Source organism: Myiozetetes cayanensis, unplaced genomic scaffold (assembly GCF_022539395.1).
Source record: "Myiozetetes cayanensis isolate MyiCay16 unplaced genomic scaffold, myiCay2020 scf9, whole genome shotgun sequence".
In the NCBI taxonomy this organism is placed as follows: Eukaryota; Metazoa; Chordata; class Aves; order Passeriformes; family Tyrannidae; genus Myiozetetes; species Myiozetetes cayanensis.
The window spans coordinates 13,523,281-13,542,909 of record NW_026088185.1 but is presented as its reverse complement, the minus strand read 5'-3'; the positions used below and the strand labels follow the sequence as shown (position 1 = coordinate 13,542,909).

General features: G+C 37.0%; 1 protein-coding gene across 8 annotated transcripts in view; it reads left to right on the top strand.

The window, feature by feature from the left end:
* Window positions 1–19,629, top strand: part of NBEAL1 (neurobeachin like 1) — an 85,301-nt gene that overhangs the window by 30,233 nt on the left and 35,439 nt on the right. For 6 of the 8 annotated variants that reach the window (XR_007632111.1, XR_007632112.1, XM_050340598.1 and 3 more), the window contains exons 10-27: window positions 100–206; window positions 3,638–3,724; window positions 5,180–5,263; window positions 6,778–6,876; window positions 6,981–7,561; window positions 8,184–8,316; window positions 8,909–9,028; window positions 10,223–10,526; window positions 11,370–11,455; window positions 11,876–11,965; window positions 14,031–14,199; window positions 15,255–15,388; window positions 15,773–15,932; window positions 16,029–16,131; window positions 16,846–17,002; window positions 17,486–17,644; window positions 17,997–18,156; window positions 18,416–18,504. Coding sequence is in view for 6 of the 8 variants with exons in the window: in XM_050340598.1 (XP_050196555.1) it covers window positions 100–206; window positions 3,638–3,724; window positions 5,180–5,263; window positions 6,778–6,876; window positions 6,981–7,561; window positions 8,184–8,316; window positions 8,909–9,028; window positions 10,223–10,526; window positions 11,370–11,455; window positions 11,876–11,965; window positions 14,031–14,199; window positions 15,255–15,388; window positions 15,773–15,932; window positions 16,029–16,131; window positions 16,846–17,002; window positions 17,486–17,644; window positions 17,997–18,156; window positions 18,416–18,504 (2,822 nt within the window). In the remaining 2 variants the exon portion in view is untranslated. The remainder of the gene's footprint in view (window positions 1–99; window positions 207–3,637; window positions 3,725–5,179; window positions 5,264–6,777; window positions 6,877–6,980; window positions 7,562–8,183; window positions 8,317–8,908; window positions 9,029–10,222; window positions 10,527–11,369; window positions 11,456–11,875; window positions 11,966–14,030; window positions 14,200–15,254; window positions 15,389–15,772; window positions 15,933–16,028; window positions 16,132–16,845; window positions 17,003–17,485; window positions 17,645–17,996; window positions 18,157–18,415; window positions 18,505–19,629) is intronic. The other 2 variants (XM_050340600.1, XM_050340599.1) reach the window with 1 other exon arrangement.

The following is a 19,629-nucleotide window of genomic DNA, read 5'->3' as shown; positions in this document are numbered from 1 at the left end:
ATTTTTTCCCTATATTTATTATGTAACGTGCAGAAAAAAATGCTTGATGGAATTGGGCAAATGTTTTGTATTTGATGCCATTCTGTTTTCATTTTGTAGATACCATCACAGCCATGTTAGACTGCACAGATAGGCCTGTTCTTCAGGCCATTTTCCTTAACAGTAACTGCTTTGAGCATCTCATTCGCCTGTTGCAGAACTGCAAGGTAGGTTGTCCCTTTTCAGAGTATGTTTAACAAAACCTATCTTGTGATATTACAAGTATATTAATTATCTTTTCATCTTCCTTCTGAAATAGGAGCAATTTTGAAGCGTCTGCACACTGAAAGTAAAACTTTAGATCAGTTAGAGCCACTGATGCCATGAAAGATCTCAAAGATCCAAGTTGCTCTAAAATCTGTTTGTCATTGCTAATGAAGTAGAGGTGTTTTTGTCTGTCTTGTGGTTAAAGCAGTGAATCCTTATTTTGAGTCCTGAGCAAAATACCTTTACAGACCCCATTCAGTCTCTGGAATCTATTATGATAGTTATTGGAAACAATCCCCTTTGCTTTTTTGTTTTGGTTTATGTTGTGAGGGTTTTTTTTCATTTGTTTGTTTCTTTTATATTCTGTCACTGGATTGCTAGGAAGTCACAACTGCTGCCAGATGGAGGTCTGAACTCTAATTTCAGAGGCATATTTTTCCATTAAAAAAAAAAATCTTGCTGGTGTGCCATTGTGTTTCAAAATATGAGTCTTGTGTGTAGCTGACATAAAACATGAGATCAAGCTGTTAAAAATGTTCTTTCATTGTTCTTTTCCTACATAGGATTTAGTGTTTTTTGTCTCAATCCCAGATGGTCATAATTGGCAAACTAATGTCTTTCACTGATAGCTTTGTAGATTTCTTTTTTCAGCCTGTAAAAGAACATAGATACAATGTAACTCTCTGGAATATTTTGTTTCTCTTTTGTGCTATGTTGGTGACAGAGCTGTTTTGAGCTCTTTTGATGCTAGATAATTTAATGCTAGCTACAGTATGCAATTTGTTTCTTAATCCATTTAGATTTTGGATTAGAACATATTTCAGTGCAGTGATATATTAAAAATAAATGTGTTTGGATTATGCCTTAAGTGTAATTACGTTCAGTGGCAGAATGCCAATTGACTTGCAGTGTTTTGAATAGTGTTTTGTAGTTTTATTATCTTCTGAAAATACATTGTTTGACCTTTCCATTTTCCTCCTCTGTTTGGGAATCTCTGCCTGTTTTTGTGCTAACCTTGTACTCTATAAGAAACTTCAAGAAACTTCTTTTGTAGTTTCTTCTGAAGTTATCAACAGTTTATCCGTTCATGGAGAGTCCACCTGTGATCCTGCTCTTGTAAATAAGTGGTGGAATTTAAGAAAGCAGGAACAGCTACTCTGTTTTTGCAGCTTGCTGTTTTTATTTTTATTCTGCCTGTAGGTGTGTCAGAAGATAGGCACTTTTAGTTTTTTCCTGTCTCACATATCACTGGGAGTGGTTGGGTATCAGTGCTGCCAGTTTGCTGCCTAGTGCACCTTTTTTTAACCTTTCACAGTCAAAATACCCCCAAGGATGAGAAGTAGGGAGAGGATAGAGGTAAGGCAGGTGTTACAGTATATTTGGAAATACAAAGGTTCTATATCTTAGTTCTTTTTCAAAGCCAAATAGCAAAGATTAATCAAGATGTGGAAATCTTAAGATTTCTCAGCTAAATTAGCTGGGGGTGGAAATCCTTTTTTCTAGATTTTTGTTTTCTTAATTTGTGAAAATTGCTACTGGGTTCTGTAGCAAGCTGTGTGTGAAAAGCAGGTTCTGCATCTCCGCAGATAGTGTGAGTCCACACACATCTGAAACTTGGGAATATATTGGATCTTCACCAAATTGGAAGTGCAAGAAAATGTCATGGAAAGGAAGGGTAAACAAAATCCATACCACTATTTATGCTGTAGATCTTCCAAAGAACTTGGAGTGTTCAAGGCTGTATTTCTAGTCATTTGCAGTAGAACAGTCTTCTAAAATTTAAATCTCTTCATATTTACTGGTTTTAAGGCTTTTGTGCAAACTGTCTTTCCTTAACTATGCTCTGGGGTTAGACATATGCACAAAAGCTTTCAAAACTGCTTGGTTAAGTTTTGATGATCTGTAACTTAAAGGTATCATAAGGTGCTTATTCTGTTCAGAGAGTCATTTAACAAACTGGTTTGTCAATGCTCAGTCTTCTCTCATCCAATAAACTCTCTGAGGTCAGACTTTGAGTAAAGCACAACAACCTCTAGCAGTATGCCTGGTTAAAAAAATTAATTTGGAACAGCTTTTAAGTGGAAGGATTAAAACCATATGGACATTGTAATAATCTTTTTCCTTTTCACAATATAAAATATGAGAAATGAAATAACTAATGAAAAATTTGGTGTATTTTTTATACGTCCACATTTACTTCTGTTTAATGTTTTTATTCTTACTTGTGATGTTAGAGCTCTCTGAGGCATTTACAGTTATTCTGCATTGTTAAGTGCTCTTAAATGTGATGTAGCTTTCAAAGTGATTTTTGTTTCTAACTCTATGCTTTCACACCTGTGTAAGTCAAAGCAGTATCTTAAGTGTTGTCCTTTGTTTTGCCCTAATTTATGGAAGTTGATTTCTCAGGTGGTTGTTCTTCAGAGAGACTGCCTAGCAGATAATGGCACAAAATGTGTGTGTGGAGGGTGAGGAAAGACAAATGCTTAGTTTTTACCACTAAGAAACACTAAAAGAAAGTGGTATTTCCCTTTTTTCTTAAGGGACTTTTAAAATATTTTGATCAGGAAATTTTTTATCACCTCAGTAGAATCTTGAAACAGAAGGAGGTAAATTTAAGTCCTGATTAGGTTACAGCTAAACTTTGCACACAAGTTGACTGCAATCAATTATGAATTTGGGTGAGTGTTAACTTTACAAATTCAGGAACTGGTTAGGAATGTAAGTACTAAAACCAGAGCATTCCTTAGCTGAAGATGTGGTATTGGTGTATGTTTGATTTAAAGCTATTTACAACCTACCTGATTCTTAGGATGATGTCAGATATTTTGCCCTTCTTCCTGACCTAAAGACTGTGTACCCTAGAAATTCTGCTACTGTGCTGTTGGAAGATTAAAATATTCTGCCTAGGTATCTTCAGCCTTCACCTAGAATGAAACATGAGTAGGAAATGGTGAAATATCTGTATCCATTTCTTTGCTAATGCCCCACTCTTGTCTTTATTTCTTACAAGCAAATTTTTGAGAATCTCTTGTCATGTTGCATGTTGTAAATGAAATTAGAGATGCTAAACCAGAGACCAATATAAATTCGAGATAGATCTTTTTCCTTGTCTCAGCAATTACATATTTTCATTTATTTTTTGGGGAAAAAAATAATTACTCTTGAGCAAAAATACAATGTAATTTTCAGTATTAGGAATTAACAGAAGGCTAATAATAATAGAGGATTTTGTCTCACCAGTGTGAGAACACTTTCTTTTTTTTTCCCTTTTTTTTTTTCTTTTTTTAGTTTTTTTTGGTATGTGAAATACAAATCCAAGGCAGCCTCCACAGGCTTGGCTGTAGGTAACTGTTTAATGTGCAATTATTTCCATTATTCTTGTCTCTAACAGCTATTTTTAAATGCTAACAATAAAGTCACAGACAAGAGTGAGAAAGACCTTACCAACAAATTACTGACAGAAATGAATGAGGACCAGGTACCTACCTAAACTGTATTTTGCTTCAATCAAAGTCAAGACACAATCACAGGAAAATTGATTCCTGTGCTTCACCTTAACCATCATCTTTAAGCCTTCTGCAGCAAGATGCACTTGTGTTGCTGCACACATCAGTATTTCCTGTCTCTGGAAAATGATTTTTCGGAATAACAGATTGAATTCAATCTATGTTTTATTCATCTACTTCAAACTGCAGATATTTGCAATAGACTGAGCCTCAGTTATGTTTCTTTTAAGGAAAAGGTGAAGTACATGAATGGAATCCAAATAAATTCTCTCAATCTGGTGGTGATTTTTTTCCCCCCTCATTTTCCTCTTTTTTGCTTCTTTGTCTCAGCACTGTGGTGTTTTGGATTCTGGGGCCTTGTTTGTGAATCTCAATGGTTGTGTTTGGTGTCCTGATTCTTTGCTTGTCATTAAGAACAAATGTTCACAAAACAATGGACAGGCTGAATTAGGGAGGTAGGAATAGCCTGTTGTTTTACTTTTCACAAATATTATGGAAATATTCAAATGCAAATTGTTGTACTAATTTTTTAGTAGAATTATTTGTTCTGATTAAAAATGTAAAGAAATACTAAATACAGGGGATGGTAATCTACAAATTGTGATTTTTTTTTAACGAATAGTTTTGGCTTTTTTGGACGCTGCACAACGCTCTAACTGCATCTAAATGTTTCTTCACATCTAACATGGTCTTCTAATTCCTGACATTTCATTTTCAAAATATGTCTGAGATGTATATAATATTTCAGAGGTGATGAAAACAGTACATTTGTTTGCACAGTAGTGTTGCTAATTAGGTTTCCAGATGGATGCAAAATAGTGCTCCAACGTTTTTGTTCTTAAAACCACTGTAGAAATATCAATATAGACAAGAATTACAGAAAAAAAAACTTCAAAGGATTGCTTAAATTGGAGAGAGAGAGGTGTCGATCAATGCAATGAGACTCTGGGTGAGGCCACCACCTTACTATGCTTGGGTGACTTATCTCTTATAATTTGTGTGTGTGTGTGCTGCATTGGTGTGTAGGACCTTGAATGGAAAAGAAGACACTTTCTATGAACTGCAGGTGCCTGATTGTCCAGCAGCACACACACACACATACTGCAAGAGATTTCTGAATTGTTTTCCTCCCTCCCTCTTGAGGTTGTCCATTAGGCGCATGAGGAAAACTTGTTTGTCCATCAGAATATTTGAAGTGCGGCGTGTGTTGTGAATGCTTCTCTCCTCTTGAAGTGTGTGGCTAGTTGTCTACTGTGGTGTAATTCCTTGTAGGCTGTGGGGGTATGAAATCTTGACTGGTGGGGAGATGATTTTTGAAGCATGTTGCCAAACTCTTGGTTTCCTCCTGGCAGGAGGGCACAGTTCACATTTTGGAACTCGACCGTCTTTGGACATTTGTTTATGACTTCTGTGCCTGCTACTTTCAGGTGTTTCAGGGACACTTGGACTCCTTGGCAGTATCAACCATTCAAGCCCTTACAGCAGTAATGCACAAGTCTCCAGCTGCAAAGGTAACAGTGTATATGCAGAGGTCTGTTTGCAATTGGCTTCTTGATCTTTTTTCCGGTTAGTGGTTTTATCACAGTATCTTGATGGATCTTCATAATGAAGATGAGCAGATTGTGGTCACACGTTCATGACAGATAACTGATTAGAATTCCTTATCCCTTTATATGTGCCTAATGATTTGACACTGAGTCATCTCCCTTTCAAAATTGGAAGATCAGAGTATAATAGCAGTTGGAACTTTGTAAAGGAAGTACATTGTTACTTGTCCTGTGATTGTGTGGGGTAGACTTAGTGGGTATTTGCAGGAATTTTCAGGCAGGAGTTCACGTTGTAGTTTTATCATGGCTTTAAACTAACCCAGGACAGTATTGCTGTCCAAATGGTGGTCTTGCCATTCCCCTGTCCTTCCTTGGTAGTTACTCTGGTGGTTTGATAAATGGATAGGTTGTGGTTAGCTTGTGATTCTGACTGGAAGCTAAGCCCATGGAAAAATAGTGTATTTATTCCTGGATTGCTGAGTTCGCTAGATTCTAGCCTTGGTTAAATGATTCCCTGGTCTTGGCACAGCAGAGGGATGTGGCTGCACACAAGAGTCTAAAGGAAGAGTGGGAGTCATCTGATTTCATTGCTACTTGCAGTATAGCCTGGGGGAAAAACAGCAGGGTCAGTTATGCTCCTCCAGAGCATTACTCAGGGTGCTTATTTCTCCACTGACTCTGGAAAGCCTGGGAAGAGGTTCTATGTTGGAGGTGAGAACTGACTGGGATTCACAGAGGGTCAGTAGAATTTTCAGTGGTACTTCTGTTGCAACGTACGTATTTCTTTTCTTTCCGTAGTTACCTAAGCAATCACCTCACTTCTGATGACAGATTTATTCTTTTAAAAAAATAACATTAATTTCAGTGCGGAATACAACCAGGAGAAGAGTATCCATTCCATATGATGTGTTGACTCTTTATTAATTAAACCATAAATGGATGCTTAAACTTCACTGGTTGATTATCTAATTTTTTTTTTCTTGATGTAAAATCAATTAGTTTTCAGAAGAACTTCCTTGGAACAGTTTTTAAATTTTTTTAAAGTTTTTAGGATGGGCGGTTTTTAATCAACAGGTCTAGGAAACTCTTTCACTGAAAGATTAATAGTTGAATACTTCTAATTCTTAACATAAACATTTCATGCTATAGTTTGCACTAAAAAACGAAAGCTATTAGTTCTTTGTGATAGTATTAACATTTGGATTATACCAAAGCAATTAAATTCTTGTATAGGTAATTATTAAAATATTACTTTGACCTTTTGTTTATCTGTGCTGCAGTGAGTTCCTTCTCATCTGCAGCATTCTAGAGACAGTACAATGGATATGTTATCAAAACAAGGTTTCTAATCTGTAAAATATTTTTATAGCATTCTAATTATTATGTGTCTAATATTTTGTTAAATTAGAACCTGCTGCAGTAGACGAGCAATTTTTGTCCATTTTATTTGTTAGTGAGACTGGGATTTTTATCCTCAGGAGGTCTTCAAGGAGAGGATTGGCTATGCACACATATATGAGGTACTAAAATCACTGGGTCAACCCTCACGGGAATTGCTGGAAGAACTCATGAATATGGTGAGATGTCCTTGCTTTGAATGCAAAAACGTTTACATCTTTCAACATTGCTTCTAACCCTATCTTATTGTTATTTCATATCTGAGTTGTCTGCTGTTTTTCAGGCTGTTGAAGGTGACCACATGGCTGTTGGGATGCTAGGCATTAGTAACGTCCAGCCCTTATTGCTGCTTATCCAGTGGCTTCCAGAACTCGAATCACACGAGCTGCAGATTTTCATCTCAAATTGGTTGAGGCGAATCTGCTGTATTAACAGACAGAGTCGTGCCACATGTGTCAATGCAAACATGGTCATCCGGATCATTGAGACACTCAGCTCCCACTCTGCGCTCCATTGTACTTGTGCAGAGAACCTGATTGCCCTTCTGGGCTCTCTGGGGAGCCAGTCCATGAGCTCAGAAGAACTGCTCCAGCTGATACGGCTCCTGAGGACTGAGGAGCCCAAAGGAGCTCACCCTTACGTGGTTGCAGTGATGCGAGCCATGCTGGCGATGGCCCAGAAGCAGGGCATGGCCAGTGCCTTGCAGTACTTCAACCTGCACCACAGCATGGCCGGGATCGCTGTGCCGGCAATCCACAGGTGGCCGGGCTCTGCGTTTTCCTTCAACGCGTGGCTCTGCCTTGACCAGGACCGGGTGGACCCCAGCACGACCGGCAAAAGTGGCAAGAGGAAGCAGCTCTATAGGTATAGTTACTATAATTACTTCAGCAGCACAAATCTAGGTCATCTGTTCCCCGTGGCATATGGTACCCTGTGACATGTGGCGCTTCTGCTTATCTTCATAAAGTGCAATACATAATGCTTAGTCTGTGAAAGGGAGCGGTTTCATCTGTCACCAGAGCCAGGTTATGTTACAGAAATAAACGTGCGGTTTCTCTGTTATAATGATAATGTTTTATTGTCTATTGTTCAATATCCGTAACTCCAAATTGTGTTAAGGTTTGTTGCTTAAACAAAACAACATTAAAAACCAAAAACCAACCCCTCAAAAACCCCACTCCAATGAACTATTTTTTGTATAAGAGCACAATGAAAGGGACAGCTTCGTAGTGCTTAATAGTGGCTGTTGACATGAATGGTTCTTGATATAATTTAACTCTCTGGGTACTAACATTCAGCAGAAGATGGAATGTCTTCTGGTGTTTGTTTTGTTTTGTTTTGTTTTTTGGTAACAAGAGTAATAGCCAGTCACATTGTAAATACTGGACCAGCAACAAATGACCTAAGTTGGTTCTCTCCTTAATAAATGTACTGGTAGCTTTGATGAAGCAAGTCCTTGATCGTGTGTTGTTTTCTCTTTCTACAGCTTTTTTACAGGAAGTGGTATGGGGTTTGAAGCCTTTATTACATGCTCTGGGGTGTTGGCGGTTGCAGTTTGCACAAAGAGGGAATATGCAACAGTGATGCTGCCTGACCATTGTTTTTTTGACTCTCTCTGGGTAAGATTTGATACTGACAAACACTGTGTTTAGTAAAGTACTGTTAACTCAGAAGTCCAAGTTCAATTTTTGTGTTATTTTACAAATATTCTATTTAATAATATCTCAATAATTCATTGCATAAGAACAGATTTAATCTCAAATAATGCAAGTAATTTTCATGTAGGTGAGTTGTTGACAGAGCTAACTTTTGCCTATGTTATTAGACATTTTTTATTATTAAGCTGTTACAGCATTAGAGAGTTTTTTGTATTAAATTATAACAAGCACAGGTGGCTGTGGTGCTGTGTGAATAAATAAACTGTCCTGCTGTGTTTCTGCCTTACCCTTTTCTATTCCCATACTTAAAGACTGATGTACATGAATATGGAAGAACTGTATCTCTTTTCCCTTCAAAAACTCACTCTTCCCTTACATGTTTGCTGTTTTTAAATGGAAGCAGCCAATAGATGTCCTGTCTTCTAGCTGATGCTTTGGATTTATTTTCTTAAATAGTTTTCCTCACCAACCTAGTAGAGATGAAGTTAAATAGTTCCATATAGTCATTTCACTGTTTTAATAATGACTTAATTATTTTATATTGCTTAACCAGCACAACATAACTATTGTTCATGTGCCTGGAAAGAGGCCTTTTGGTCAGAGCCTTGTGTATATCTACGTCAATGGACAGCAGAAGGTCTCTGCCCCACTTCGATTCCCTGCTATGAATGAAGTAAGTTCCCTTCTGAGTCATACCCTGTTGGGATGAGCTCTCACAGATCAATGAAAATACAGCTGCCATTTTTAATTTGGAAATAGTGTAAGAGTTTAATAGCTTAGCCTATTGCTAATAAACTTCTGTTCAACTTTAGACACTGTCCAGTCTATCACTTTGGAGTGTAACTAACACTTGTTTAGTCATCTCAGTTTAAAAACAAAAAGCCCCACTAGATGACATTGGATTAAATTGTGGGGTTTTCCTCAAAATAACTGCCTGACCATATTGACATTATGGTTAAGTCATAAAAAATCAGAGCTCTGCCAATAAGATTGATGTGACAGCACTCAGTGAGGAATATTCCCTGTTGTTTTCAGCAGTAACTTTTTTACTTGCATTTTTGAATATTTCCTTAACTATATACTAGTCTTATACCTGCTTTGACTAACTGCATAAGCAGTTTATAGGCAGTCAGTCTAACCATTTTGAATGTGCACACATTTAGCCTAAAAAATAGACTAGCCATCAGGAGGAGTGTATGTCATGTTTAGTTTCCTTTATAAGCATTGCTCATTCTTTTTGTGGAACAAATTTATTTTAAACTGGGTTATAACACTGAACATTCTTCCCTCTTTTGTAAGTTCTAATTTGATATTTGTTAAGTATGTTGAGCAAACAGGTTAATTGGATGCCATAATAGTAAAATCAGTATAAAACTTAAAAATGAGAGCAAATGTAGTTTTCATTGGAAGATAAAACTCTGGATTTTGGCCCATCTGTTGAATAATCACTGTAAACATCAAGGTAACTAAAAGTGGGGCAATTAAGCTTACCATGAGAGCATCTACTTGAGTGGAATAGCTGATAGGAGAAACGCAGAGTATCAGATATACTGGGCTAGTGTTTTGGAATATAATCCAGAAAAGGAGCGTTTACCAGGATATCTGGAACACCATCCTTCCTGTCTGTGCTCCTGCCAGAGGTCACACAACAGTTGGAGTAATCAAATTACTCTTACTTGGAGAAAGGGCATTCTCTGCTGTTGTGAAAAGTGGATTTTTTTTTCCCTAACATTTTTCAGGTCTTGCCATAACTTGTTGCTCTTGGTTTAATTTATTTAGTTCAGAATTGCTCGATACAGTCTTCAGATTTCAAGTGTAGATTTACAGTATGTGTTTCATTTTCTTTCTTCCATGTGTGACTCCTCAGTCTTTTACTTCTTGCTGCATTGGTTCTGCTGGGCAAAGAACAACAACTCCTCCTCCATCTCAGATCCCAGATCCGCCTTTTTCCTCCCCAGTTATGCCCCATCGGACGTCACTTGGGGGCATTCTCTCGGCAGGAAGTTGGGGTGGGGTGCTTGGAAAACCAGAGCTCATCACCAAGATGATCTCAGCAGGCACTCAGGACAGTGAATGGGGGTGTCCAACATCTCTGGAGGGCCAGCTTGGGTCAGTTATCATCTTTCACGAAGCACTGCAACCTTCTCAGGTGAAAGCATTATATTTAGCAGGTGAGTGGTGATTGAACTGTTTAGTGGAATAAGAGGAATGAGTTATGAACAAGACCCATTGAGCTTTGCTTTACACAGACACATAATGAAGAATTTACAGTCCAGAAGAACTGCAGAGCTGACCTAAGTAAGAGGCCTTATAAAAATTCAACTAATTTAATGATAAGTTTTGTATGAAGTTTGGTTTGAAAATATTATATTTGCATAAACTCATCTCTTTATCATATGTATAAACCTGCCAGAATGAGAATGTTAGGTAGTATTTTTACTTGTAAGTTCTTAATTTTTGCTGCTGTTTGCCTACATGTAAATTTACAGTTGAGACTCTTTTTTAAAGTATTCCCCTTGCTATGATAGGCCACTTAAAAATGATTTATGCTTGAGGATTTTTTCATAATAAGTTCCATAATGACTTGAGATTGTTAGAGATTAGCACTAAAACATTTCTGTCATATCAAGGAAATATTCTGTAGTGCTAAACAAAACTGTCTTGAGGGTTACTCATTTTTGGGCATCTGGGCTTGATGACAGAGATTAGTGACAAATATGAGATAATTGTAAAAACAAACATCTATTTGAATGTATAACACCCCCTCTTTTTCATTGTATAGTTTAGCTTTTCATGAAGAATGTATTTCTTTTTAAGTAGACCCTATGAAATGAATGATTTAAGTCATAGGGACTTCTTCAAAACATGTCTCAAATAGGTATGGTTCAGACTGTCCTATTTGTTGTTGCAACAAATTGTAGCAGTATAAGATTTGTAAAGAACAACATTAATATCCAGTGGACTCTTGAATATATATGTTATAAATATATAATTGTATATATAATTTTTCATAGGTCCAAACTGTTTAACTCCATGGAAGTCTCAAGACGCTGAAGTAGCAGATCTCCCCAGTAAGGTGCTGCTTCATTACACACCAAAGGTATGAAACAGTACATAACTTCTCCTTGATTTCACAGTGTGGATTCCTTTCAGAATGTGTTCTAGATGGTCTTTGTTTTGCTATTGCTGTTTCACAGAACAGGTGAGTTTTTACGCTGTGGTTATTTATTATGGCAAGATAAGGAGCAGTGAGAGCTTTCTTAGACTGTAACGTTGTGCAGACATAGTAGGTTTTGTCCATGTTTGACAAAAGGACAGAATTATCTTGTACAGCAGTGAATGTCAAGTCTAAGATGACATATGTGATGTTCTAAGGATTTCACGTTGTTTAAATACTTTAATATCAGTACATTGGCACTAACTTCCTGAAGCACATTGAACGTCATTCTTAAATGTCATGTGTTCAAGGATCTGTAACTTGTTTCCTAAAAGATACCATAGTGCTTTGTTTGTTTAACAGGCCTGCAGAAGCCCAATTTGTCTTGATCTGTCTGCAAATCTTTTACATGGAAGACTGACTGGAAACAAAGTAGTGAACTGGGACATCAAGGTAAATGCATTCTGAAGAAGCAGAACCTGATGTCAACAAGACAGTGGTTGTGTGCATACACCTAAGTTTTGGAATGCTGGAAGTCATTAGCATAATGCAAATTCTATTTAGGAGATACAGCATGTCTTTGTAATGAGAATTAATGAGCTAATGCTGTAGCTGGAGTAGTACTGCATTTACATTGCATTTATTGAGAACTTATGAGGGTTACTACTTTTACTGTCATAGTGTGTGAAGATGTTTTGTGATAGCTTAGTCTTCATAACCATGATGAATGCATGTAGTGTATTGAAAGCATTTTGTCATCTCTAGGGAATTCTGTGATCATTTTCTTGTAGTCTTAAACTCAGATTAAGATTAGTAGGGTTAAGTTAACACTTGTGACTTGTCAGTAGAATACTACATTTTTTTTATCTGAGGAATAATTTACGAACAAATAAATACAAGCTGGGGATATTTTTGACTTTGAACAATCAATTGTACAAGAAAACTGAGTAATAAGGAAATATTCTTAGAGCTACACTATGCATATGCACTATGAATGTCTTCACAATCACTTATGGAGACTAATGTTAAGAAAATTCTAACACTTGGTAGTTAATTTTGCTGTGATGTGAATAGTTTGAAAATACTGCATTTTGTCCTCTTCACGCGGTAGTGGGAGGAATGAGGGATGAGAAGTGTTTATATCTCTGGCTTTATGGAAAAGTATATTATGAGAACAAGTCTTACAGGAATCATTCAATAACAAACATGGTGGGGTTGTGGACAAGAGACGAAAAACCACAAGAGCTGATCATGAGCTCATGAGGAGATAGGTACAACCTAGAAGGAGCTACAGCTACTGCTGTCCTGTGGTGCAGGCAGATTTCTGTTTTTCAACTTTGATTTCTTTTTCCAAAATCTGCAGGTCAGCAGTGCCTTTTCTTTTGCACAACAAACACAAAGATTTTCATCCATGAGATAAATTTTGCAGATTTAAAAACATCATCTTAATTTCACTGTTTAATTTGTCTAATCTCACCGTAATAAATATGGACTGGAGAAGGGACATAATAAAGACACATGGAGCAGAGTTACAACTGAAAAAACAGATAACAATGAGGAAGAAAGGGGTGGTTTTCTCCACTTGTCTCCAACATTTCTGACTGGGAAGGGAGAATGAAATCCCTCCCATATTACTAAACTGGCTTACAGGATGTTGGGGTTTTTTGGCTATTAAAATTTTACTCTGCAGTAGTTTTCATTGGACTAAGCTGGGACTAAAGGAGTAGGTGTCTCTGACTAGCTTGCTGAGACCTGCATTTTGAATTGATTTGAAGTGGTGGTGAATCACTTCTAGAAATCTTGTGATTTGAGTGTATTACACCTTACCACAAGAAGCATTGTTTGAATCACAGAATCAGTTAGGTTGGAAAAAACATCTGAGACAACTCCAGCCTATGACCAAACACCACCACGCCAACTAGACCATGGCACAAAGCGGTCCAGTCTTTGCTCAAACACCTTCAGGGACAGTTTTGTGCTCTACCTGCTTGTGAGGAGGAGGGAGAAAAGGGGGGCCTAGGAGACTTGAATTTTAAGGAGAGGCTTAGAATTGACATATTTGTAAACTTATTTTAAAAAAAACAAAATTAAATTTTATTATTTTTTAACTGCTTGAAGTTGAAATCTTGCAGGAATATGATTAAAACAGATGTGCATAATCCTACAGGGTTTTCTAATTGCTTACTGCAAGTAACTTAGAAATCAGAAAATATGTTTTTTCTGGTTTTCAAACATATTTAGCAGAAGATTCTTTCTAAGATTTGTATCCTTCAGTTTCCCATGTTTATATTAGGGGGGAGGAGGAAGGACTTTCAAAACAAGAACTGACAGGAAGGCCCATGTGTAATTGTGATAAAAAACCTGATCTAAAACCTGGGCAGCTCTGTTGCTAACCTGTGAGACATTCTGATTGATTTGTGACTGTGTAAGGTTTCCTGTATTTGGAGTAAATTTTTACTTATGTAGCTTAGGAGATTTCATTTTGGTGATGTTTTTTCTCCCTTTTTTCTTGATTTAGGATATGATCAACTGTATTGGTGGAATAAATGTGCTGTTTCCATTGCTGGAGCAGATCAGCTTTCTTGGTGGACAGGTGCCTGAGAAATCTGAAGGGGAAACTTTACCTCCAGAACTAGTAACTCCTGTAGAGGGAGACTGGGTGGTGTTGTCATCCACAAAGGCATCAGGTAGGAAAGTGCAGTTGAGCTGAAATAATTTTTAAGCTTGATTTTAAAAGTCTTTTTGTGAATGACAGAAAGCTGTTTATTATGTGCTGGATTTTTCCAGAGTATCTATGTAAAGCTGAAAGGCTCTTTGTGTTCCTAGATGTCTGACATGGATACTGAATACCAAGAATTCAGTGCTATGTAAAACTAATGTAATATATTTCAAGTTTGGCTATATTTAATAGCATTATTTTTCTTGTCATGATTTACTATTACATTGCAGTAAAACTATGCAGCTTTTTAATTTCTGTTCTGATTATTTTGAGAAATTATGTGTGATGTAAAACCTACTAAAATCACTAGGAGAAGCTTTCCTACAACTTAAGTGCTGCATCACACAGCCACATGAAGATAGCAGCATCAGAACAGTACTATTTAGCCTTTAGCCAAACTTATTTCTTAGTAAAATGTTCAGGACTCCTTCCTCTTCCATTTGACACAGTCAAATTTTAGTATTAAAATTAAAAGAAATTGAAAGGAAGCCTTAACAATAGATTCTTTTTAAACTTTGCTAATATTGAGACTTAACTTTGACCTAAACAGAAACCAGGGTGCAATCAGACTTGGCAAGGGAAAATAGCTTTTTTTGTAGTTGTTTTTGTTGTTTCAAATATGATATGGTGGAGTAGAGTAAAAAAACTAGCTCTTTTCCTCTCTGTCTCTAATTTTTTTGCATACCATGGCTAGTAAGTGTCAGTTTGCAACTACAGAGGGAAAATAACTTCAGCATATGTAAAAGATTGTAACAAAGAAGTTTGTAGCCTGCAGCCATGGATGAAGCGACTGAAATCAGTACTGGGATCAGTTTGTTCTGGAGAGGCATGGAATGACTGTGATTCTGCACAGGAAAAATCTAAAGACAGACCACAGCTAAGGAACAAACAGAGAAGGAGTTGAGAAGTTCAGGAAATAGTGAGGAACATAAACATTAGATTTTACTTTTTCCCCCTCTACTTTTTATGCAGTGATCCAATGATAATCCTTAAGATTTCTAATACCGTTGTTCTCTTTTGCAGAAGCACGTCTGGAGAAGAACATAGTTGCAACTTTCATCTTGATGATAAAACATTTTATTCAGAGACATCATGTTAACCAAGAAAATCTCATTCACTCCCATGGAGTTGCCACCCTAGGAGCCTTGTTACAGAAGGTGAGAAAACTTGAAACATCCTTCAGTAATGAATGTTATGGATGATGTCCAGATTACTTTGAAACATAACCAGGATGTGAGGGTCTTCAAAGGTTTCCTTAGCAAATGCTTTTCTTTCTTGTGTTTCTGAAACAAAAAAGGTGTGAGAAGTTGGTCTTGGATCTGCAAAATGAAATCCAGTTTCGTCTTTTTTTCATCTTCTGGTTTTCTTGATATAGATACTGCATTTTATGGTTATTCAAACTAGACTAATTTTGCTAATTTTGTATTGCTTTAGCGGAAGCAGGCATTACTGTAGAAGATGAACTTCATTTTTTTTTTTAAGGAAAATCTTATTAGGCCATTCAATATTTTGAGAGCTAACACCTGTTGTTATTTTGCAAGGTGCCAAGCATCTTAATGGATGTGAATGTACTGATGGCTGTACAGCTGTTGATAGAACAAGTCTCAGTAGAAAAGAATATGCAGCTTTTGCAACAGATGTATCAACACTTACTTTTTGACTTCAGTATCTGGAACAGTGGTGACTTCCCCTTCAGAATTGGTGAGCTCTTGGGCTTTGGCAACTGTGCAAAGACACGGTAGTCTTCACTTGACACAAATCTTTATCTAGGTTCTAAAAGAAAACTTTATATTGTAGGACATATACAATATCTTTCTACAATCATCAAAGACAGTAGAAGGCTCTTCAGAAAGAAGTATGGTGTGCAGTTCCTTCTAGACACACTCAGGATTTATTATGGGTAAGTGGTTTAATGCTTCTGACTCCTCCTCATTTATTGTATGTGGTTGGGGTTTTTTCTGCATCATCCTAGTGAGAATTAATACATAAAACTGCTGGTTGGCTTTTAGTGGTTGATTTAATTCACAAAATTGCATTAAATTTTCTCCCCATTTGACTTGCTACTTTTCCTTGACTTGAATTTTTATGTTAAGATTATAGAAAATTTATGTCAATGACACTAAAAGCGCATGTAGGAGTCATTAAAATTACAAAGCTGTAGAACTTGTTTTCAACAATGCAAATTAATTCATAGATTGTTGCCATTATAAAAAGGTGAGGGTGTTTATCACTTTTAAGTTCTTTCATATACTTGTAGAATTTGAAGTAGGACTTCTTTAGGAATTTTAAATTTTAGCTTTCAGTATTGATGATTTATTTCTGCTTGTGAATATGGTTATGTCCGTGAGGAAGATTGACTAGAGACTCTGCTTTTTCCTTTAGAGGGGAGAAGGGGGGGACCTGAAATCCTGACCTGTGTGCAGATCAATACAAGTCTCCATTTCAGGGCTTTTATGGACTTGCTAAGTCTGATCTGCTTATTCAGTTGCTTGAATTCAGTAAAATTTGAAAACTCGTGCATGATACCAGGGTAGACGAAAAATTACAAAACTAGATCATTAAATGAGTCATGAAGAACTTCCTGAGGTTGCCTTTCTGATCTGCTGGTGCATAGGAGTGGTTGTAAAGACAGTGATCTGGCTCCCGATGACCTGAGAACAATAAGGACATCTCTGTATGGGCTGATCAAATATTTCCTGAGCAAAGGTGGAACACATGAAGAAATACAGAGCATTGTGGGATACATAGCTGCCACCAGTGACGAGGAGCAGGTACCCAGCATGGCATAAATTAAGAGTTGAAATTGTACGCGTTTTGGTTTTGCTCCTTGGTGTTTAGAAATCTTGTCTTGTGTGTTTAAAAGAATGGGGAACAAAGAAAAAGACTACAAGCAAGGTGTTAAATGATTAATAGTTCTGTTTAGATATAGCTGAGGTAAGATATGCCATTAGAAAAGTTAGTTTACAAAACCAAATGAACTCAACTTGACCTGATCAGTTGTAATGATATAATTTCTATTCTGTAGACATCAACAGATCTTGAACTTGCTTTATAGCTCTACTTAGTGTTTGATAAGGGGTTCTATATGGAGAAAAAATGTATTAAAAATTGTACAAATGCAGTAATATTGAGCAACAAAATGTCTATTTTATTAACCAGCAAAGGGTAAAGCTTAAAAACCAAGAAAATTTTCCTAAAACAGAACATGAAGTCTGAATGAACTGTGGATTAATTTAGTTGTCTTGATTTTGTAGCTCTGTGGAATTTTGGATGTTCTCTTCAACCTCCTTCATTCCAGTCCAACTCCAGACCAGCTTTTTTTGTTGCTTTTTGAACCAGGGAATGCTGATATTCTTTATGCTCTGTTATTGCATCAAAGATACTCTGACAGGCTTAGAGAGCTTGTGTTCAAGGTAATGAATTGAATGATGTGTTCCTAAATTAATCAATTGAACATAAATTTGTAATTTTTAAATGGTCTAACTGCAGAAATGGATGTAATTACAAAGATACAAATCATACAAGTTTTAAGTTTTTTTCGTATCTCTTACGTTAGCTGGATGGTATTGTCACAAAGGAATTAGTGTTCTCTTGAAGTAAAATATTGGGATCTGTTAAAAAAAAAAAAGAGTCCATGTTGTTTGAGTTAGCCTACAAAATAAACATTAAAAGCTGTAGACCAGTGTATTATATCACACACAAGTTTAGGAGGTCTGGATGTTTCTTTGTGTTGATTTTGCATTTGTGTCTATTTTTTCCTCACAGATTGTGGAGGAGATGCTGAAATGTACCAAAGTTTATGAACGTAGTAAGCACCGTATGAGACTCAGAGAAGTGGGATACTCTGGCCTGGGGCTCCTTCTGAATGAATCACCAGTTCCTGTTTCTCTTATTAAAAACCTTCTTAACCAAGTTCTTTATGCAGGTAATTGGCAAGTGTGGTGTCTAACATCAGTGTGCTCTTGCTGCTCAGAGGCAAACATACCTGGTTTTGTTCAGGAAAACCAGAGCTGTTCCACTCAAAGTTCCTGTTAGTCCCAGCTAATGTTTCCTTGTTTTCTTGAAGTTTCTTCCTTTTACTGTCCCTGGATCTAGATGTGATTTGCAAGGCAGTTTTTAATATTTAGCTGTTACATTGTCTTGTGTGATATTCCTTATGGTACTTTTTTCTTTCTCTCCTACAGATCCTGCTGTGAATTATAAAGATCTTCTAGCTGTAGTGCACCTGGCTCACAGATCAGATATAAACGTGAGAGTGGTTATCTGTAGAAAGGTTAGTTGTCTTCTTTAGAACTGGAATATTTTCCTTGAAACCCATAAACTGCACGGCGTGGTAGCTAAATTATTTCTTTAAAACACAGTGATGTTATTTGTTGCTACTGTTTTCTTTAGCAATGATTCCTGTTAAAAACTAAACCCATCTGCCACTTTCTGTTGAATTTTGTACATTCAAGTCCTTTTAAAGACCAAAGCAAAAAGCAAAGCCTCTACCATGACTTGCAAATAGCTTGTATTTGCTACAGGCTTGAAGTAGAAGACACCTTGAATTACTGAGTTTTCTCAGAGGATGCTTAAAACCATGATCAAAGTTTTGTTTATATTCTTGTCGTGGTTTTGTCCTGGCTCAATTTACTTTTATACCCCCACATACAATTACTATTAGTTGAGAGAAGGTTTATGCAGACAAAAAGAGACTGAATTAAAAAAAAGTATGAGTATTTATTATTATTAACAAACTAAAACTAAAGAATTATATTTATAACAATTCTACTTAAGTAAAAGGTATTATGTATTTACAGAAGATACTTCTCCCCCCCACCTCCTTTTATATCAGCCCAAGGAGGAGAAGCAGTCCTTTTCTGTTCTCAGAATTCCAGCTCTCTCTCTCTCTTTCTAGTAACTCTGCAGCACTTTCGTCGTAGCTGGAACTTCTTTATCTCTCTCTTATTCTGTGTTGGCTTCCAGGGCTGGGCCTACCCCCCTCCTGGGTTAAAACCGAAGGTTGAGGGTTACCCAGGTCCTGAAGGGTCTCCTTCCATAGGTTTGCAAGGGGACACTTGCTTACTATGGATCTTCTTCCACAGGGTTACAGGGGATAATGGTTTAAGAGTTCACCCCTGTTTCCCTATGGAGGTCCCTCCCCATGGGAGAACAGTCCTTGATTGACTTCTCGGCATGGGTCTAGTCTGGATCCCTTACTCGGATCCCAGTATCCCACCTGAGCCGTTTTCTGCTCCAGCGTAGGTTCTCTCTAGCACCAGCAGCACGGATCCCACACATGGATCCCAACATCCCTACCTGAACCGTTTTGTGTTCCAGCGTAGGTTCTAATACCCGTCAGGGTCATAAATCTTCAACAGCAGCAGCATGGATCTCTCACTGAGATCCCAAGCTTATC